Below are 22,640 nucleotides of genomic sequence, written 5' to 3' on the forward strand. Positions count from 1 at the left end.
ACTAATAAGTAATAACTCTGTCTTTTGACAAATAACTCTAAATGTCTTTCTAAAGTATTATTGTTTTAATGTGTGGTATAATTATATGTCAATCAAGGAATACACCTTGGACCCATAAGCAATAAGTTTTTACATATGTGTTTCCACGGACCTCTGTCGTTGTTTGAGGACCGATAGTAGGTGGGGAAGTAATATTGGACTGTAAATCTTCCTATCGGAAAGGTGTTCATAAAAATCGGTACATTAAAGTTTCTCCACTTGTAGTGCTGCTTAGTTCTTATTGCAACGAAGGCTATGTTATATGCTTAAGAAAAGAGGAACATGAATCCCCTGTTGTTACGTTTACTTTTTATAATATTTAGCTATACATACTTATATGTATTTTTAACTTTAACGAAACAACTTTTATCTTTTCTTTTCAGTTTTACTTCTCAAGTTAGTCGATGAAATTTTGAAACGTAAAAACAATTGTTCTTCTGATGTTGATTAAAAATAGAGAAAGATCAAATGTAACTTCAAAAAAAAAAAACAATTGGAAAAAAAAACAATTCAAAAGAATGATGAGCGTGTGAGGAAACCTTAGAAGTTTTTAAAGTATTTCTTATTTGATCTGATATCAAAACATTGCTTTATATTAGGCACAAATAGAGAATGATACATGATTTAATCTTGACATAGGCATATAAATGGAGAAATGGTCCTTCTTACATGTTCTCTGGGAGCCTTGGATCTTGTTTCTGCAGTCAAAGATCCATCAACAACACCCGTATCTTCAGACTTCAGTGTCCAACATATTAAAACGATGAAAGCGAGGTAAAAAAAAGAGAGAACAAATTTAAATGTCTTTAAACAATAAATCTCAAAAACCTATAAAACTTGGTTGAAACATGATCACTCAAGATTGTATAACCCAGTTAACTAACTGCAAATGCATAATAAAATATGCAGTAGTAAGTAGTAGTACAAGATCGAATTGAAATGGACTACGAATTGAAATGGACTAGATACACACTTCAATTCTCAATTCAAATCAAGCTAAAAGACACATAGATTGGTTTGTAAATAAACAAAAAATGCAATAGATAAAAAATTATGTAAACGATAAAAGAAAAGCGCTATGCATCTGGTAATTTGTAGGAAATCAGATTATTAATGCAAGTATTTTTTTTAGGGAGTTAACGAAGAACCATTCATGAACTCAAAACATAGAGAACTAACTTTCGTGGCTCCAATTACAATGTCTAGCAACCTAGAGAACTAACGCTCGTTGAACCTACGAGATTAGACATGTATTAAGTTTGAGTTTTGATATATTCACAAAGTACAATAACATCAACTCTCATTGGTTAGGGACACTTGCTCACAAGGATTTGTTTCAGGCAATAAAATCAACTTTTGATGTATCTAATCAACCTAAGATCAATAAACTAATTGGCCAAATCAGTTGAAGCATAAAGAACATTGTGAAAAATCTTATGAAAATTACTAATCTATCAACCCTAAACATCAACCGTAAACATTCAGTCTAAATCTCTTCAATCTAATAATGAAATTACCTCGGACATGAAAGCATGAACACAAATCAATTTTAGATAACATCTTTATATATATCTATCCTATACTAAAAGGGATATATGAGGAGTAGGGAGGCTGTCCACGTCCTCAATTAAATCGACCAATAGAAAAACATTTTGTTGCCACGTCACAAGCGCTGAGATAGAATGGACATTTTGTGTGAGCTACGTAAAATTATATTCGGCCCAAAGGTGTTTAAGTTTTACAATTCTCTTTTTCCATTCTTCCATTTCCTCTTCTCTGATCCCTGAGTTCATGCATTACCCTTTAAACAATCAAAGATAATCTTAAAAGTCTTCTTGAATGTGTCGTTCCTCCTCCTCTTAATCATTCTTCTATATAAATCTCCATGTATATACCTAAATCCACCCAAAATAAAAAATCAAAAAACCAAAAACCTCATCTGAAGAAGCTACATCCATGACCATGAAATCCACCGGATAATCTCAACTCTCCACCAGAAAATCTCCAGTCGCCGTATATTTCAACAACCTCTCACCAGGACTAGGATCAAGATGGAGGTCGCTTCAGAGGGTACCAATCTCATGAAGAAGGTGCATCCTGATGAGCACATAGTACCTTCGTTAGGTTAGAATCTCAAAACAGTGGGTTTCAGCAAAGTTTAGAATTTTGCTTTATATTTGTATGCAGAGATCGATCTCGAGTTGGATGCTCTAAGTTTGTAAAAAAGGCTCATTACTCTAAGGTTTTTTTTTTTTTTGTCGCTGGTGGAGATTTGTTGCAGAACGCTGTGGCTTTTGAGTTCACATCGGCTCCAGATCACGTTTGTGTAAGCTGTAGTTATCATTCTTCGTTAAACCAAGCATTTAGGTGATTCGTATTACTTTTCCCACTCTCTTTTGCATTTAATCGGCATAACCATCTTTCAGAGTAACCGATTGAAGCTTGGAGCATATATTATTTTGTAGGCTCCGATGAACATCTTCCTTGCTACACAGGTATGAAGGTGATTATTACAGAACTCTCTTGCAATAGTATCATTATCCTCCAAGGTAACCGCTGGAAGGTCTAAACTATAAATGTGTTCTTTCTCTGCGATTAACAGCCACACTGCCATGAATTCTCCATGTTCAATCGATTGTATCTCTACAACTCATTATTCCTTTGTTATCATATAGATTTATTGAAAAATGCTAATCCTTTTGTAGTTTGCTTTGTAGCTCTTTACGAGAGGATGGAGCAGTTCTTCTGAATGCTCTTAAGGTGAGTTTTATTTAGACGAAGCAAAGATTTTTGGGTCCACTTCATGGATTTGCTGTACCTATTAATTTGAGCCCCGTGATATGTTTCTATCTAGGATGTAATTGTCTGTAAAAATCTGTCTCTTATCCATTCAGAAAGCTCAATTTTTACTCTATCTAGGATGTAATTATCTGCGAAAACCTTTTTTGTGCTTTAGTTCTGTCATGTCAATGGTTTTAGATCTTGTTGGTGTAGTTATTACTTATGTTCTAGCCTCTGTAATTGGGTATTGCTAGAGATTGATGTAACTTGGTTTTGTTTCATAGGTATATGCAGCACTACGATGATGTTAGACTGTCTAACCTTGGTATGGGTATGTATGTTTTTAATCTCTCTCACCTATACATTATTCTCTGTATATTGAGACAGTGCCTTTCTATATATATATATATATAGATATCAGCGCAAAAACTTGACTTTACTGAAAAATTAAATTCATCTAATTTTTCCTGTTTGTTTAATGCTTTAAGATGACACAAACGATCCGGTTGAGACTCACCAGTAGCTAGGAAGTGTTAAGGACTGGATCAGCTCCCGCCACCTCAAAACTCTAAAGCTCACAGATTTCATTCAAACTTCCTTGATATCTCAATAGTAATGTGTTCTTCTTCCTTCCTTTACACCTTAGAAAACGTAACCCAATTCTTGCATATTTAATTTCATGCCGTTTTAAGCCAGTCTATTTTATTATTTCACTGACTGAAGGTAAATCAAGTCTTAATGAAAGTCACTCCCAAAAAAGACCCTTGAAGCATCTAAGATGAAATCTACAGCTTTTTGTAATAATATATACTGTAAACTTTAGAATCTATCTTCCTCGGTTTTGAAAACCGGACCGGACCGGCCGGTCGAACCGGTTCGACCGCGACTCGTTTAGTAAGCCGAGTCCGGTTCGATTCAAAACCCGGATTTCATTAAACTCGAGCAACTCGGCTCAAAACCGGTGGAACCGGTGACCCGGGTTGACGTTAAAACCCGGTTTGTTATTTTGACACATTTTAAATTGTAATTAGGGTTTTATATCAGGCTAATCCTACATAATAACTTAAGTTAATAATAGTTATACTTAAACAGCCGTCTTTTTTTAATAATTCTCGAGAAAAAGAAACCTAAACGTCTTCTCGTCGTCTCTCACTGTCGTACACCATTCTCCATCTGAATTTTCCTTTGCCACAAGATTTGGAATTGCACTTGTAAGAAAAAGTAAGTAATGTGATTCTCTTTAACGGTTTAATTATAAGATTTGATATAACATATAAATATACTATTATTCTTTTGCTATTTTTACTAGTTAATGGAGGGGAATCATTCAGAACCAGATTTAGGCGTACCTTCTTCTCAACGTTCAGTTCGTCGTAAAGATGACATAGCTTGGAGATATATAACAGAACGGACTGAGCAGAATAGGAAGAAAACTTTGATTTGTGACTTCTGTCAGAAAGAGAGCGGAGGTGGAGGCATTAACAGAATGAAACAACATTTAGCTGGGGTAAGAGGAAACATAGATTCATGTACCAAAGTTTCTGCAGAAGTTCAGTTTCAGATGAAGCAATCACTGAAGGAAAATGAAGACAAAAATAAGGAAAAGAGAGGAATACCACTTGATGATATAAACATTGTTGCTGATATGAATGATGATGGACAAGGCATTCATTCTCAGCCATCTGTTACTCAAACCAAAAAGAGAAACAGAGGTGGAGATTTACATGGGTTTTTTAAAACAGGCCTGAGTGATCCTACTCAACCAAGTATAAAGGCATCTATACAAAGCAAGGAAAAGGTGCATGATGCTGATATGGCTGTTGCTTTATGGTTTTATGATGCATGCATTCCCATGAACGCTGTGAACTCTCCATTCTTTCCGGTTATGTTAAGCAAAGCTGCTAGTTTAGGACATGGATATACTGGTCCTTCGTATCATGCTTTGAGGGTTGGGTTATTAAGAGATGCAAAAAAACATGTATCTTTGATCGTTGAATCATTTAGAAGCACTTGGGCTAGCACCGGCTGTACCTTGATGGGAGATGGATGGAAAGACACTAGAAAAAGACCACTGATCAATTTTTTAGTGTACTGTCTAAAAGGAGTTACGTTCATCAAGTCGGTTGATGCATCTGATGTATACACAAATGCAGAGAATTTGTGTAATTTATTTGCTGAGATGGTGGAAATGGTTGGCTCTGAAAATGTGGTTCATTTAGTGACTGATAATGCACCTAACTACAAGGCTTCAGGTAGATTACTTGCGGAGAGATACCCAAATATTTCTTGGTCTCCATGTGCAGCTCATTGCATGAATTTAATATTGGAGGATGTGGGAAACATGCCTAATGTTAAAGAGTTAGTTTCTGCTGTCTCAAAGGTAACTATCTTTGTCTACAATCATAAGTCCACTTTAAATTTTTTGAGGAAGAGGCAAGGTTGGAGGGAAATCATTCGTCCAGGAGAAACCCGCTTTGCTACCACTTTTATAGCCCTTCAGAGTGCATATGCACATAAAGACGACTTACAAGCTTTGGTAGTAGATCAAGAGTTCAGGCAGTTTCTAAAAACAGAGAAAGCAAGATATGTCAAGGCTGTTGTTTTGGATGAAAACATGTGGGAGCATTGTTTGTTGATCGTAAGGATTATGGCTCCAATGATATGCTTGTTGCGTGTTTGTGATACTGATGAGAAGCCATCATTACCATATGTCTATGAAGGAATGTATCGAGCACGTTTAGGCATCAAGAAGATATTTGGAAAAAAGAAGGAATTGTATAAGCCTTATACAAGGATCATAAAGAACAGGTGGGATAGAATGTTGCGCCATGATCTTCATGCTGCAGCATACTTCTTCAATCCAGCTTTCATGTATGATCAAAAGAACTTTTCAAAAAAGCCTGAGATATTGAAAGCGATGTTAAATTTGATGGAAAAACAAAAAGGGTCTGACAGAACAAAGATCTTTGAGGGGATGACAATGTATAGAGAACGTGAGAAAAGCTTCTCACATTCATCAGCTTTAAGTTGTTCGAAAACCACTCGTCCTGGTATGTCTTTGCATATACTTTTCTCTTTGTTATTTATTTAGTACTTTGGAATATTATTTCTCAAGCAGAATTTTCAATTGCAGATGAGTGGTGGAAGTTCTTTGGATATGATGTTCCTGTTTTGCAGAAGCTAGCAATTCAAATTCTTAGCCAAACTGCATCATCATCGGGCTGTGAGCGTAATTGGTCTTTTTTTGAAAGAATTCACACAAAAAGGAGGAATAGATTGGAACATCAAAGACTCAATGATCTTGTCTACGTTCATTACAATTTGCGCCTGCAAGATAGGTGAGTTTAAGTTCAAATACAGAGCTATGAGATTATAGAATATAACTATTAAATGTTCATATGTTCAGGTTCTCAAAAAGAAAGAGGTCATATGATCCGATTGATTATGAGTCCATTGATAAAACTGAGTTTTGGGTAGTAGAAGAAAGTGGAGAAGCTGAACTAGATTATGATGAACTTGAGAATGCACTTACTGAAGAAAACCCAAAAGATGGAGAAGATGCAACTTCTGAAACCTTGAACTTGAACGGTAGATGCATCTTCTATTAAACGACATGTTTTTTTGGCTATGATGTCTATTATTTAACTCATGCATTTTTCATATTTTTTTTTCTTGTTTTAGAAGGTACCGAAGATGAAGTGCCATTCTCTCAAGATGATACAGCTGAATAAGTTTGAGATATTCTATCATTCTCCAACGGATATTATTTATCTATTTTATGATGCTATTTTAGATATTATTCATCAAACATTTTTATATATGATTAATTATATAATATTTATTTATATTAAAATATATAATAAATAAAAACCCGGTTCGACCGGTTGAACGGGTTCGACCAATCAACCAATGAGTACGCCGAGTCGATGTCCGGTCCGGTTTTAAAACATTGCCTTTAACTGATCACTTCCTGACTTTCAGAAATCATGGACCAGCTGGAGAAAAAAATGTGTTCTTTGTAGAGCAGGGAAGGACACATGCGTCATAAACGGAGACACGGTATATAATAAATCCCTACTGATTTAATTTATTTTCACCAACAACTATACCCTAAATACAACCTGTCACCATGAAGCGAATTAAAGTTTGTGAAAATGGATCTGATGGTAAAGTACTAAAGCTGCTCCAAAAGACGGGAAAGCTATTACTTCTCAAGACTACATGTACATGAAAGTGTGAGACTCTAGCTTATTACTCTAAGTTTAATACATATGCAAAAGGGATTGATATATAAAGATGGTACTGAAATGCATTATTGATTCACTTTTTTTTTGTTAGGCTCTGTACCATTAGATGCAATATGTAACCACTGACCATTACAGAGCTTCACAACAAGTTGGATGGTGAAGCCAACCAGACTACAGCAGTTTGTAAGCTAATCCAAGAAGGCTACATGAAGATTCTAGCAGCCGCTGTCTAGGTTTGCTTTCTCAGTTCAGACCCTACTCTTTTAAGGTTTGTTGATCATAAAGCTGCATCACTAATGCCATGGATATATAGAGGGAAGCGTGTAATTTTCTCAAGTCTAACCGAGTAGAAGCTGAATGTAGTTAGAAAGTTATTGACCCATTAACCACAGTGGAAGCATATGTGAACAGTGATGGTGTAGCCAATGCGCTTATCCAACACCAGTGGCGTCCAAAGTCGTTTATTACTGCATTGTCTGTAGTTTGCCAGAGACATGGGATCTTGCCGTTTCCACATCGAATAATCCATAAGCTGATTTTGGCATGGAACAATCGAGTGCTTTAATTAGTTGTGGATGCTCTCCAAGAACTTGAAAGAGTTATCAGTAAAGTGATTTTACATTTAAGGTTCTTTCGTCTCCCATGTCCTCTTCAGTTCATACATAATATGATGATCTTAGGGTTATAACTTTCTTTTTGATCAACCATCAGGTTTAATATCACTATATGTTTTTGATACGTCACTTCATATTTTCTTTTCTTTTTCTACTGCAAATTGATGTCAAAATCAAATTAAGGATATAAACTATAATATAGAAGATTATTTTGAATTAAGAAACCTTTGGTGGATTATTTTGCTAAATTTTGCTAAACAAATATACAGTGATCTATCATCCTAGAAAGGTATATCCAAGCTAGCTAAATTAATTGAAGTGTCCCTGTTTTAAATTCTTTTTAATTATTACTACCTAAATGTTGCTGAGAGTAGAACTCGACGTATATGCGAAGTGGTGGAAGCTAACAAAAAGTAAATCACCTTCACTATTGTTTTACATCTTAACTTTACATTATTCTTTTTTTGTAAAAACTTACAAATTTTTAGATACATAGCTTAAAAATTGAAATACGTTCCAACCACCCTCCATTTACCGCTCAAGACTTCAGTCTACACTCCACTATCATCCTCCACACCGGTTTATGTTTATGGACTTTTGGTACTACGTCCGCAAATCTATCTAACTAAAAATTAAACTATGTTTGCGTTTCTTGGTTTTCATTTAACTTGCAAACACAATTACCAGTGAAACACATAAAATAAGGTAACATCACAACACATCTAGGATCCACCTACATGCACCTCGACGAATCTCTTCAAAACTAAATCTTAAAAGTTAAATATGAAGCAATAGAAATCATTGCACTGTATCAATAGAAATCCATCCATCTGAGCATTGAACATGCTCGACGAGCGACAAAGCTTTAAATAATTGATCGAACATGATTACAAGAAACAAAGGCTACAATATTATGTCATCCAAATAACATTAACAAGAAATGTGCCTACTGTTTTCTTTTTTTTTTTATAAGTAAATGACTAGGCTGTTTACTTCATTTGGTACATCAATAAAACCTATTTCCAAAGATTAGATTCACTAAACATTTATTATTACTCATCTGCAATAACTGTTTTCTATGTATATATATATATATCATAATTTTCACATTTCTATAAGGAAATGACTAAGTCTTTGCATCAGATTTTTAGAATATGGCCTCATGACACCAGTAACAAATACATCATTTGTATTCCAAACTATACAACAAACAAGATTATAAATGGTAGTAATACAAAGTCCAACAATCCGCGATTATAAATGTCGATTTTTCAGGTTTTGAAAGCCTTGCTAAAGTGATTGCTATATGATATGTTTGGCATCTGATGTGATTTGTAGTCTGAAGAGGACTTGAAACTGAAGCAGAACCTGGAGCTCTATGTTGAGAGGGTTCAAGACCCTAATCCTGAACTGCAGAAGGCTGCTCTCGAAAGCATGAGGTAATTCGTGTGTTTCTCTTAACCTATTGTCAATTTAATTAGTTGATAATACTTATATAATCTTTTTTTTGGATTTTATAGTATAATTTTAATTTAGTCTATGGTTTTTTAATCTGTAGGCAGGAGATCCGTGCCTTAACAAGCTCCATGACGTTGTTAGACCGGATGCCAAAGAGGTTGTCATGGCTGGAACTTGGAGGTTCTCAAAGGTTTTGTGGTTAGTGATGCTACTGATGTGGAGACGTTGTGTCTACTGGCTGAACTGAAGCACTTGAAGAAGCTGAGAAAGCTAAGCATTACTATAAACAAAGGTGGTAAATTCACTGTTTCTCAGTTGTTTGAAAGTGGCGTGGGGAGGTATTAATGAACACAACAAAGCTGAATCTACTTCTGGAGCAGTAAAATAATTCATCAGGTCGATGACACGGCTTCCTCCTAATATCCCAGTTACAGATCCAAAGCCTCACAAGGCTCCAAAGAAGGTAGCCGTTCCAAGCCACCTTCCAGAGAAGTTAATGAAACTGGACCTGCAGTGTTTTCCTGATGCTGAACTTCCCTCATTGCATGAGCCTGGTAAGCTACGTATGTTGGAAAAACTCTACATCAAAGGAGGAACCAAGCTTACAGGCTTTGGGAAGTCAGTGCCTGAGAAGCCAACAGAGTGCAGCGTCAAGGTTTTGCGTCTGAAATTCCTTCCCAGGCTAAAAGTGGAGTGGAGGGAGCTGAGGGAACTATACTTTCCAAAACTGGAGTTCTTGGATAAGTATCAGAGCCCTCAAGTTAGTTTCTGCCCCTGTGATGGTATCGGAATCTGGCGCGGCAAGTCTAACCAACTCTGAGCTGAGAGTTGCTCGGTTTTCCACATGTTGTCTATCCATTCTGTTTCTGTTGTTGTACGTTTGTTTCTTCATTTTCCATTGATGTCTTCCTTGTGAATATAACAATATGATGACACCTACAGTATTGTAATAGAAAAACTTTTAGACAAATTTCTTGATGAGCAAGTTAAAACCCATGTTTGATACAACAGAGAGAGGAGCTTGCCAAAGCTATTGCAGATGCTCGTGAGAGACAAGAGGCACAACTGAAAGACAATCCTCTGCTAGCTAATCCTTGCACTGTGCAAGTTGCACAGCATGCCTGGTACACCATGATCGATCCACAGTCATCATTATCACTACCGATACGAGATGACTATTAATACTGATGCTGCTTCAAACGAAAAACAGAGTTGAAGAACTACAATTTCTTTTATTTAAAAAAAAAATCAAAATCAGATTATATTATACAAGAGCTCAAAAACAGAATTCCAGGACTACAATTTCTTTTATACAAGAGCTCAAAACGACATATGCCCATACACTGTCGTAGTGTCGTGTATGTTTCTCACCGACTAAACAATATTTATTATTTAATACTAATTATTTAATTATATTTAATACTGTATTTAATTAGTTACTAAAAACAGGAGTCACATCTAATAATTACTCTTCTCAAATTATAAATATGTAATTCAAACCACATAACCTTCGTTACCCTTATATACGACCACGAGTCATATAGTCAAACATTGAATTATTTTAAAATTCTTTAACCTACACTTTATACAAATATATAAGTTAGCTTTCATAACAAAATTTATATCTTATAAACAAAGTAAATATTTAAATAATAAAATTATAAATATTAAACAATTGATTATTTCCGCGCATGAGCTGTCATATCAAAAAATTAAGGATGATGTAATATTATAATATTATGAAAGTAATCTATAAACTAAATCTATATAGATACGAGGATAGAATTGTAAAGTTGTCTCACATTGAATTTTTCTCATTCTGTGCATTCCTAATTGGAAAGAGATAATCAACATCTAATATTATGTTACTCATAGTATATATTAGAAATGATCGAACCGTAAACCAATTAACGATGATGTAAGGAAGACATAAAAATGTATTTCCAGTTATCACAAATATAAAATCAATTGACAACAACTTAATTATGTCTAGCGTAAGACAACAGAGAAGAATTTTCATACCTTCTAATATTATAATATCTCACTATATTAGTGGTTAAATAAGTTTTCTCTAGCATAATACTCACTCCATTCTTGGAGTTTAAGCTTTTCTATCTGATGATTTTAGTAGTTTGATCCCAAAAAAAAAAACGGTCGAACTGTACATTGTAATTGGAGAAAGAAAACAAACAAAAATCAACGAAAGACTTTTAAAGTATATGAATCATAAATTGGAAAGAGTAATTATCTGCAATTAAAGAATAAAACAATAAAATTGTAAAAATACAAAATAAAACAAAAAATATTCACAGAAAAAAAGATTTAGTAAAAGAAAATCATAATATAATTTTCATAATTGATAGTGCTTAATTACACTAAAAAGTCTAAATTTACAACATACACAGTTTTATTTACATCTTTAAACTTATTATCTAATTAAAATGATTCTAAAAAAAGTGGCAGCATGAAGAGTTAAAAAATATACGATAAAATATAATACATAACGTTAAAAATATATTATCACTGATCACTGAAAAATCATGTTAGTAGTAATAAAAATGAAATGACAACACATTTATTAAAACCATAGAACGGCACGCAACAAGGTGTTATTAAATATACAAACTACAAATTAAATATGCTCAACGCAAACACACATAAAAATGAGATATCATATTTGGATATATTTAAATAAATAATTTTAAATATATTAGATTCTTGATAATTTTAAAATTACTTAAAAGAAACTAAATTATTAAAAATTAATATACAAATAAAACTAAAGCAATATTTTGTAACGTCAAAATAATAAATGATAAAAAATATATTATGTTAACAAAATAGACTTTAGATTTTAAAGATTTCTAATTCATGTAATATTACAAAATTCAAAGTTTGTTTATTACAATTAATAATTTACCATTAGATATATTAAAATAATATTCTAGATCGATATTCAATTGTCAGTTTTCAACTATTACACGTAAAAAATATATTATTAAGTATGCTTTTTATTGAAAGGAGGGTTTTATATTTTAAGTAGGTTATTGGAGTACTTTTTATTTTCGTGAATTTATTCGAAATGAGATTCCAATCTTTTAAACTAAGATAATTTATGTTTTATACATAATTATATTTTTTTAACATAATTCTAAAATCTCGGACTTGATTTTACATATTTTATTAGTTAATTGTGTTACATATAATAGAAATACTTACTTCAAACTAAAAATATATTAAAAAATTAAATTTTAAAATTAGTTATATATAATTTAATAAAAAAGTTCACATACAAATAAAAATGATAAATGTAACAAATATAAATATATTATCCGCGCGGAGAAAGAATCTAGTATATATAAAGTTGGCTTGTGGTCAGCTCACAGCCTTCCAGATCATCAATCACCTAGGGGCAATTCATGACACGTGTATCCAAAATCTTAAGTGCTCTGATTTCGTTTTGTTTTCTGGGCTTTCGATTTAAAATTGGGCTGTAACAAATTTGTGCATTGGTAATGCTTTGTCCACAAAATTCCAAATCTAATCTAAAAAAATCTATGACGATACCGCTTCACCTCCACTTCGGAGCGCCGGAGTAACGTTATGTAATTATGACATTCAATGGAGGAAACCCTCTATGTCCTCTTCAACGCATCTTCAGTTCGTCACTGGAAGTGGGAGCCCTCTCCAAATCCCTCCATTCCAGCGACCTCATAGATCCCAAAAGATACTTCTAATTTCTATTTATTTTTTCCCTTCACTGATTTCGTACTTTTTTATAGATGCTCACAGTCAGTCTCTGCCAAAAGTAACCGGCTCAATACCTTCAAACACATTCTGAAGGAAGGATCTCCTATGAGATGAGAGTTTTTTATGTCACCAGAAGCAACCAAAACTTCAGATTTGTTGACAGCCCTGTTGCTATTAGATTCACGGAGATACAAAATTTGATGAGATAGCAGAAACCATGAACCCTCTCCCGGTGGAACTTTTCAGGTTTAGTGATTACGAACAACTCATGTTCTTGACTAATACAAACACGGATTTGTCAGGTGCGTTTCTCTTTCGATTAATTCTTCTCAGCCATTCCCGAGAAATACTTTTCATCGCACCTGAAACTATCATTACTACAATTGTTTGGTTTCAGATATTGCTGGTGAAGCGAGGGATATTAAAACCATTTACAATTAAGAAACCCAAAGCACTCAACGTATTATGCCTAATATAAGAAACTTTATTTTATTTTGTTAACCTTTTTAAGACCAAGGTTAGTTTTAATATATCAAAATGTTTTGCATTTCATCTCTTCCACTATGCAGGAACACCACTGTTTGTCTTATTGTTTTTGAAGGACTTACCATGCTTCTCCATAATAAATTAGTAACGTCTGGTGTTGAGCCTTTAATGATGAACATCAACCTTAAATTAGTAGGAGGTAGACTTATATCTCCACACTCATGTTCTGCTTTTCTGTTTATGTTTTTTTGTTGGCACTTTGCAATTTCTAATAAGTTAGTTTTTAAAGCTTGGATGTACGCAAGAAACTCATATAGAGCAAGTTTTCTGGCCTCCTCATCACGTCGTTTGTACTTTGACCATCTCTCCTTAGTGGAATCTCTTTCATATATTAACCCATGCCATTTGTTTCTTTTCCACCCCATTTGTTACTGAGTACAGACGGTCAGAGTTACCTTAAAGGGTTAGGAGTTAGCGCAGAAAACCCCTCTGACACATTCCTTACCCTAGGATCTGTAGCAGTGAGTAAGGTTGTTCATCTACTTCTACAAAATATGGAGATGTCAAAGAAGATTGAATCTATAACAGTATCAGAGCCCAATGACTATATCCTGAATTCACCGCCTCAGGTTAGCACACTAACGTCAACTTATGATCCTTTATTATCTGTCTCTGATGGGCCTGACTCTGCAGTGTATGTTACTTTTGACGCTGAGATGACAAAATTGACCAATATTTGTGCTTCACTGGTCATGGTATCAGTCACCGGGTAACCCATTATATCTATGTATATCTTCTCATGATTTTTGACGTTGTTTACTTTGACATTTTGTGATACAGCACGTAGGCGTTGAAGACCCACATGTCAGGGCCCTCCCACAAGGCCTCCAAGATATTGTAGGCAAGATATTCACTTTCCGCTTTACAAATTCAATCTCTCTTTTAAACATCACTCTTTCCCTGTCTCACGAATTTCAGTCGTCACCAGCGCCCATCAATAGCTAATTTTGCGGTCCAGGTGAGTTCAACAACTTAGAACTCAAGTATTTATCCTCCTTGCGTGACTGGCATATTTTCATCGGTAATGACAACCCCGGCGATGTTAAACAGTGTTCTGTGACCAGTAGAAGATTCAATAGTCATGGTATGATTGAAGAAAACAGAGGCGAGGCAGCTCTACTACGAGCTCGACCTGTTGTTCTTGAAATGACTGTGGAGGAGCCAACAGTTACAGAGGATGGACACTCTGTAAAGAAGGCACGCGTTGAGTAAAATCTCAAGGGAGTCTATGACCCTCATGTCGTCGACCACAGCTACGCTGGAGTTTTCTCAAATTTAGCATAATAATGAAATAGGGCTACAACTCATTCCCACCCGTTATGTTAGGGTCTTTGTTTTTTTTTTCAAAATTTCGTGTGTCTCAAGTAAGCTCTCTTTTTATAAGTATATAAATAACAACTCCTACTTTCCGAACTCAGAGGAAGCTCTGACTTGAAGGTTCAATTTAGTCACTTATTTTAAGCACCAGTTTACAACAGTCAAGTTCTTGACTCATAGAAAATGTTCCTACCATGTATCACACACTTGACGCAACCCTTAACCGTAGATTATCATTTCCAGCCATACATTTTATTTGTAAAACTAATCACTGCTGTAGTACGAATTTCTTCAAAAAAAAAATCATGGCATGTGCACATGTATTAATCAGATGTAGCCACTTAAAGACCTAAAACTGGCTAAAAGGCCAATTATCAATGGAAGCGGACCCTCCTGATAGTGCCTGAGATTTGATTTCTCTTTTTGCGTCTCATTTTTCAGAGTTTTCAATCACTACTTTTTTTTTATTCACCGCTTATTGTCTTATGTTTCGTTCCTTCCAAGTTTTTATTAGAATTTCCAAAATTTTGGTTAAACCTTTCCCTCCCCTCTTTTCAGGTTTTGACTAAGACATTGTCCTTAAAATTTCATGTGCACATGTTTAGTGATTTATAGTTACTTGATGGCACCAAGGATCTTTAATATATACGGCCAATTAGTCTCCCCAACCGTTACAAATAATACATCTCGACAAAACCAACACTTATAGTAAGTGTCTACATAAGCTCAAAGCCTCACTTGATGGCCTCTCACATATACCACTTGACAACAAATATATAGAACATTATCTTAATATTGACACCTAGCCAAACACTTATGGACTTCTTCGTCTGTATCATTCGTATTTACTCTCTTTTTGGTCAAAAAGAAAAGACCAATCTTGATGATAAATATTATATGTTTGGTTTGAGTCTGGAAAACGGTTATGTTGTATACATAAGCCAAATTACATTTCATGATAACCACAATACAAATACATGTTATTAGACAAAATAGCTCAAATTCAAAGGTGAAACCACATTTCCCATCACATAATCTCTTTTCTCCAGAATTAGTGCTACTTTCTAATGAGGACTAATTGCTAAATAAATAAATAAAATATACTACAACACAATTACCATTTCTAATATTTAATTTATAATATAAAAAGTAATATATAACACCAAAATTTATAATAAACTAACCTCTAAGGCTCTAACCATTCAATTATCCCAAATTCTTAATTATAGAAAACTCTACCTGTCCATAATATATTTTTCGTTTTTAACCTAATGTTTGCAGTTTTATCAATAATCTTCTGTTTACTATCGTACTTAAAGTAGAAAAATATTTAAAATAATTATGTTTTCCATGATTTTTTTAAAAAAGTGAGATATACTTATGATATTTAAAAAATGGTAAAACTTAATGTTACGATTCTAAAAACCCATCAAAATTTTAAAAAATTATATATTTCACATTCATTTACTTACCCGCCCATAGGGCGGGTTAACCCCTAGTCATTAGATAAAGAGAAGCAATTGGGGTTCAGAAAATAATATCTCTTCTCCCCTCAACTCAAAAACATAATAATTTGCTTAAAAATAAAGCTTAATTCTCTAATTTTTGTTTTGAGAGGTGTTTATAGATAACTAGGGCGAGCCCGCGCTATGCGAGGGATTTGATATATATGTTTTGATAAAATATATCATTTTGTGTAAATTTTACTCAATTTTGTTTTCTATGTTCAGTTGGTTTTGAGTAGAGTTAGGAAAAATATCTATAAATTTTGATTTGATTCGTTATTCGTTTCGATTCGAACCAAAAAATCTGGATATCCGTAACTCTACGAAGCAAAAAATAATAATAATATGCAATATCCGTAAGAAACGAATCAAATCACATAGACTAATATTTTTAGGAACGGATATCTGATCCGATCCATTATATGCATATATATATATATATATATATATATATATTTGAAGAAGTATATATATAAGTTGTATAAATATTGTATTTTATATAAGTTTTCAGTATTTTTATTTACTATATTTATTATATTAGTTATTATAATTTTAAAAAAGTAAATAAACATCTATTTTTTCTAATAAAATATTATTGTTTTATATTATTTTTATATTTTTATTTATTTTACAGATCGAATCATATATCTGGTCAAAAATTTAAAATTTTCTGGATATCCGGGACATCAAATATCCAGATGACGGTGGATCGAATCAGATTGGATAATTGATTATTTGGCCAAAACGGATCAGATGACGAATACCTCCACAAACCCATATATCTGATTTGTGTCCACCTCTAGTTGTGAGTGTGATTATGTTAAGAGAATGAGATTGAATTTTCAAATACCAGTTTTTTTTTTTGTTTGGGTATTTAATACAATGGAGAATGAAGTTTTAATTTTGAGGAAATTTTAGTTGAAGACATTTTGTAGTTGTTTAGGACAATGTCAGTAATTACTATTATTAACAATTGTTTTTTTTTTGTATTTATGTTATATTTGACGATTTATTTTTGCTTTATGTTATGGTGCAATTATACTGAGTAATTATGGTTACTGAATGTATTGTAACATAATTAACCACGTTGAATTGCTTACTAAAAAGTAATAAAATTCAGTTTTTCTTTGTTTCTTTTATTTGATGTTTCTAGCTATATTTGGTTATATGTTCTGGACTAAGGGGGGCTTATTCAAACAAGAATTTGTATGGAATTTAGTGATTTTAAAAGTTGATGGACTTTTAAAAGTTAAGTAAACTTAACAAATAGTTTACATAGATTTCCATTGATTGTGATTGATCTTCATAGATTTGCATACATTTTGTTTTTTTTAATAAATCCTATTAAGGAAATATGTAAAAGTTTTTTTAGAAAACTTTCCAATTTTTTAAAAGCTCTCTGTAAGTAGAGACAATAGTAAGAGATGATATACGGGTCAGAGATGATGTACAACAAGTCCCTGAGAAATCTTCGTGCCCGAATCAAGTCACAAGATTGATCGAGATCAACTCTTGAGGATAATCTATTGTAGCCATCTTGGACCTCATGTTGCTACGTACAATTGGAATCGATGTTCCTTAGTAACACTGATAGCGATGAGTTGAGCCACCTCAGTCCTTCATTCACCCACATGATCCAATTTCCACTACGAAAAGACACAAGGAGATGATGAATGTTTCGGAAATGATAAATGAGTGTTGGGTAGTTTTCTGTCCATGGCAATGATAGGAGCTGCGCCTCGAAGAATGAGTTGGTAGAAAGAATGATCGTCAGCCATGAAAGACAGCTTTCCACCACTATTGCTTACGCTATTCTGCCAAGATGATGACACTCAAGCATTGATGCTTCTTGTTATGGTGTAAGAACATCATTGCCGCTTTTTTTCTTTGTATATGATTTTCTTCTTGTTACAGTTTTGAAATAAATGGGCAAATGTTGAAATTATTACTTGTTTGTGTAACGCTACGGAATTAAAAGTGTGTTTTCTATTATATGGATTTTAAAACTCTTATGGGTATACATCAGATTTTCAAAGTTGAGTTTCATGAGTAAAAAAGTAAAGAATTTATATCCCAATAACAATAGAGTTTGATAGAATTAAAAAAGGGAGAATTGCCAAGTGTGACTCAAAACTTGGAGTCAAACCCAAAACAATACCCCAACTTGGGTCAAAGGCAAAAGTAACCTAAAAGGCTATTGAAATTACAACTATCCCCTTGTGACCAAACAAAAAAACGGAATTTTTTTTACGTTTCTACCCCTCGCAAGTCGTCTGTTTAGACGACTTGAAAATAAGTCGTCCAGACGACTTAACTGAAAGTCGTCTGGACAGTTAGTCTTAAACATAATTTAAAATTTTTGTAAAAAATATTTTGATAAGTGAAAAATAGGAATTATGTAATTAACATATGTCTTAGGAGGTATAAATTAAGATATAACAAATTTCAATTGTTTTCAGCATAGATGAGTGAAAGTAGTGAGTCATGATATTCTTTAGTTTATGTTTCATCAACATATGTTGTAGTATTGTATGTGTTCTTAGGGTTAGATTTTGGAAAGCATTAAAACCGTTTTTGAAAATTTTTAAAATTACTTATGCGTGTTCATTTCTGTGTATAGTAAACACTATTTAAGTATAATTTGATTTTATAACGTGGTTAGTTAGTTAATCTAGTCATTTTAGTTTAGGGGTTCATTTTAGGGTCTAGGACGACTTAATATTTTGTCGTCTGAAAACAGACGACTAAATATTAAGTCGTCTGTTGTACATTATCAGCCAGAATAAGTCGTCTAAACCGGACCAAACCTTAAAGTTTACCAATGTACTTTTAAAGCTAACCGGATTATTTACCCAATATATAAGGTGATTTTTTTTTTTTTTTCATTTTTCGCGAAATTCAGAAACCCTAACAGTTCTCTCTCAAAACCCTAACAGTTCTCTCTCAAAGGCGATTTCGAATTCCCACAATTTCCGAACAAACCATCGTTCTCAACGTCGGCTATCTATCTCACTTCATTCTCACCTAGCGCCGCCGATTCCTCTAAACCCTAGCGCCGCCGATTCCTCTAAACCCTAGCGCCGCCGATTCCTCTAAACCCTAGCGCCGCCGCTTCCACTATTTCCGAACAAACCGTCGCCCTCGCCACCGTGGTCACCAACGTTCTCACCGCCGCTTCCTCTAAACACTAGCGCCGCCGCTTCTTCTAAACCCTAGCGCCGCCGCTTCTTCTCTGTAAACCTTAGCGCCGTTTCTCTGTAAACCCTAACGCCGCTAAGTCATCAATCTCGAGGAAAAGATGAACATAAAACGTTGTCTCTATCAATTTACTCATTCTCACCGTTTCACGTTTATTTTTTCAGATCTATAACCGCAATGACGAGTACTCCAACTCCTTCTGCGACTGGAAGACTTGTAAGTAATTTAAGTCGTCCGGCTTTGTCTTCCAACTGGACGACTTAGTAGATGACTTAAATATAAGTCGTCCATTTGGAAGACTTTCCAGACGACTTAATTATAAGTCGTCTACTAAGTCGTCTGGACTTATATTGTTGTCTTTGATTATTTTGCAGACAAAAAGGATGGATATTCCAGAACTCCCCCGTAGGTTATACACATCAGGGGAAGAGCCAGAAGCCCACAATAGCATTTCGTATCATACGGATAACAGCAAGTTGCATACTGCTCTTAGGAAAGCTCTTACTGATGACGAATTTGAAGAGCTCAAGGAGTCGAGTTTGGGAGTTTTCATCAAGTTCAAGGAGCAGGGATTTGGTTGGGCTTCAAGGCTGGTTCACTACATGCTCAGTTTCAAGCTGGACATTAAGAAGAAGTATGAGATGTGGTCTCTCGTTGGTCCAAAACCTTTGAGGTTTTCACTGTTAGAGTTTGAAAACCTCACTGGTCTAAACTGCGAGTACATCGAGGACCTTGAGACACCAAAATGTGACGTTACCCCAGAGATGGTTTCTTTCTGGGGGATGCTGGGAGTTCATCTGGAAGCTGGGCCAACTACTGATCAGATAATAGCAGCACTGAAGAGATGCGGGGATTGGTCCAGGGAAGATCGCAAGCGGCTCGCGTACCTCTCCATCTTCACTGGATTCATTGAAGGGAGAAAGTTTTCAACCGCTACACGATCTACTCTGGCAAGGCTAGTGATGGATTTAGAACGGTTTGAGAATTATCCATGGGGGAGAGTCGCGTTTAAGGTGCTGATGGACTCTTTGTGGAACAAAGAAATTGCTGGCTGTTACACCGTGGATGGGTTTATACAAGTTCTTCAAGTCTGGACGTACACAGCTATGCCGGAATTGGGTGCTAGTATTGGTGGTCCCAGAGCAGACAGTCCGTCTCCACCGATACTGGCTTACGAGGGCAGCAGAGGCCGCAGATCAATGAAAGCTGCTATCTTGAGTCAGGTATTTACTTCAATCCAAAAGACTGCGCAGACGACTTATTATAAGTCGTCTGGAAGGTCGTCCAGCTTGACGACTTATCGGACGACTTATAATACATGAGATGTTTCCCTTTAAACTTTTTGACAATGTTATCTTGAAGGTGATAATAACATATTCCTCGGGTTGCCCAAGGAAACACCTTATCACACGCACTTTTAATGGCCTTGTGCCGGTCGGAGACTATCACCAGAGGCTTGTCATGAGATATACAACTAGCCAATTTTGTGAAAAACCATTCCCAAGAAGGTATATCTTCCTCATCCACGATCCCAAAAGCCAATGGGAATATCTGAAAATTGCCATCTTGTGCGGCTGCAACTAACATAGTTCCTCCATACTTTCCACTTAGGTGAGTTCCATCCACCACAATGACCCTTCTCTGATACTTAAAACCTTTGATAGAAGCTCCAAAAGAGAGAAATAGATACTTAAATCTTTTCATAGAATCAAGTTCTATCGCCGTGATAGAATCAGGATTTGCAATGGAGATTTGCTCGAGATATGATGCCAGACGCGAATACCCTTCTTCTGCTGATCCTCTCACCAATCTTTGTGCATATAACAGTGCTCTGTATGAAGTGGTGTAATCAAGCGCCATGCCAAACATGTTCCTCATTGCATCAGTGATATGCTGCGGAGTTATCCCATCAATGATTCCAACACGATCAATGAAAAGACTACCTACATACTTCGGAGTACAGTGTCTCCGCTGAGCGATTCGGTCTCCCGCTGAGCATAAATGTTTTTCCACATACTTTGTTACCCAAAACGTGTTTGTCCCATGTTTGACACTCGCTCTGACCTTCCATCCACAATAGCTAACCGGACATGTTGCCACAACGAGAGTTTTCGTTGATTTGTATAATCTGAAAGAAAACTTACCCCTCACTGCTGCCAACCGCAGCTCTGAAAGCAGTGCACCCTTGCTAACAAAACTCTGGTTGACATAGATGGTACCATTCGATTTTCCTCCTTCAATAGCATTTGTCTTAGCATATGCCTTTTGGATTTCTTCAAAACAAATATTATCATCATCTTCCTCGTCCTCATCTGGAACCTTTCCATAAAGACTGTAATCCCCACCATTCTGATCCGTTTCACCAACAATAGAATTATCAGCATCCTCCTCCCCATTTTCCTCCTCCCCATCTTGATTTTCATCTTCAACAAACTCATTATCACCAACATCTTCATCATCACCACCAACATCTTCTTCCCATTCACCAGCTTCATCATTATCACCAACATCTTTTTCCCATTCACCAGCTTCATCAATATCCCTTTTCTCTGAAACCGTTTCGACCTTGCTGCGGCTTGATACACAAAGACATACTCTATGGGTTTTGAGTATCTCCAGCAAGTTTCGAACTTGTCTATCACTTGTAACATGAATGGGAAGACTGCCTGGAGCCATCATCATTTCTGCTGGTAATGAGTAGCTAATCTCCACACTCACTGTTCTCATGTCCAGGTTATAATCTTCTTGAGCCATTGCAACAAGTTCAGCATGTGTTGAATCTTCATTCAATAAAAACAATCTTGCTCCTTTGAGATCATCAACCACAAAATCCCAACGGAAATCTCTCAACAACCATTCTCCATACACTGCATGTAACTGAAAAATCATCTGCAAATATTCAAAATAAAACACATTAGTAAACATAGAGAAAATGAAGAAGTTCAATAAACATTGCCGCAGACGACTTAGCATTAAGTCGTCCAGAAGACTTAAAGGTAAGTCGTCTAAAGAGGTCACTTTTGCAATTGAAAATTAAAAGGGACGACTTAATTCTAAGTCGTCCGGCTTTGTTTGTTAAAAAAAAAACTTCAGACGACTTATATATAAGTCGTCTACGAGAAACGGGCTAGTTTTGCATTTGACCGAATCGTGTCAGATCTTTGACTATTTCTGGACGACTTATA

The 22,640-nt window shown here is 34.9% G+C and overlaps 1 protein-coding gene and 1 long non-coding RNA gene across 17 annotated transcripts; both read left to right on the plus strand.

Annotated features, from left to right (window-relative positions):
- Window positions 1-1,588: 1,588 nt before the first annotated feature.
- LOC106409569 lies at window positions 1,589-7,905 on the plus strand. 2 transcript variants are annotated; one of them, XR_007327415.1, is made up of 7 exons: window positions 1,589-2,799; window positions 3,105-3,151; window positions 3,309-3,432; window positions 6,802-6,879; window positions 6,956-7,055; window positions 7,159-7,300; window positions 7,381-7,905. It is a non-coding gene; the product is annotated as an uncharacterized LOC106409569 (long non-coding RNA). The 2 variants fall into 2 exon arrangements; XR_007327414.1 differs by having other exon boundaries at window positions 2,311-2,799; window positions 7,159-7,905.
- A 4,708-nt stretch (window positions 7,906-12,613) lies between these two features.
- LOC106418850 lies at window positions 12,614-14,902 on the plus strand. 15 transcript variants are annotated; one of them, XR_002656130.2, is made up of 6 exons: window positions 12,614-13,191; window positions 13,287-14,004; window positions 14,069-14,144; window positions 14,216-14,272; window positions 14,354-14,393; window positions 14,486-14,902. XR_002656130.2 is itself a non-coding variant. In XM_048765672.1 (6 exons), exons 3-6 carry the CDS (start codon window positions 13,499-13,501, stop codon window positions 14,645-14,647), a joined length of 705 nt encoding a protein of 234 aa, XP_048621629.1. In that variant the 5' UTR covers window positions 12,632-13,191; window positions 13,287-13,349; window positions 13,459-13,498; the 3' UTR covers window positions 14,648-14,902. The 15 variants fall into 15 exon arrangements, 4 of the variants coding, with proteins under 4 accessions (XP_048621629.1, XP_048621628.1, XP_048621627.1 ...); XM_048765672.1 differs by lacking the exon at window positions 14,354-14,393 and having other exon boundaries at window positions 12,632-13,191; window positions 13,287-13,349; window positions 13,459-13,574; ... (1 more) ...; window positions 14,216-14,276; window positions 14,394-14,902; XM_048765671.1 differs by lacking the exon at window positions 14,354-14,393 and having other exon boundaries at window positions 12,633-13,191; window positions 13,287-13,406; window positions 13,491-13,574; ... (1 more) ...; window positions 14,216-14,276; window positions 14,394-14,902.
- The last annotated feature ends 7,738 nt before the right edge of the window (window positions 14,903-22,640 follow it).

The sequence above is a fragment of the Brassica napus genome, chromosome C8 (assembly GCF_020379485.1).
Source record: "Brassica napus cultivar Da-Ae chromosome C8, Da-Ae, whole genome shotgun sequence".
NCBI classification, from domain to species: Eukaryota; Viridiplantae; Streptophyta; class Magnoliopsida; order Brassicales; family Brassicaceae; genus Brassica; species Brassica napus.

What these genes read in the sequence shown, in the direction of transcription:
- LOC106418850 (XM_048765670.1), top strand. Translation starts at nt 13,427, where the DNA reads ATGTTTTGCATTTCATCTCTTCCACTATGCAGGAACACCACTGTTTGT. An exon ending in CAACCTTAAATTAGTAGGAG is followed by an intron (nt 13,575 to 13,816) that starts GTAGACTTATAT and finishes TACTGAGTACAG; the next exon opens with ACGGTCAGAGTTACCTTAAA. An exon ending in AGGCCTCCAAGATATTGTAG is followed by an intron (nt 14,277 to 14,393) that starts GCAAGATATTCA and finishes TTTGCGGTCCAG; the next exon opens with GTGAGTTCAACAACTTAGAA.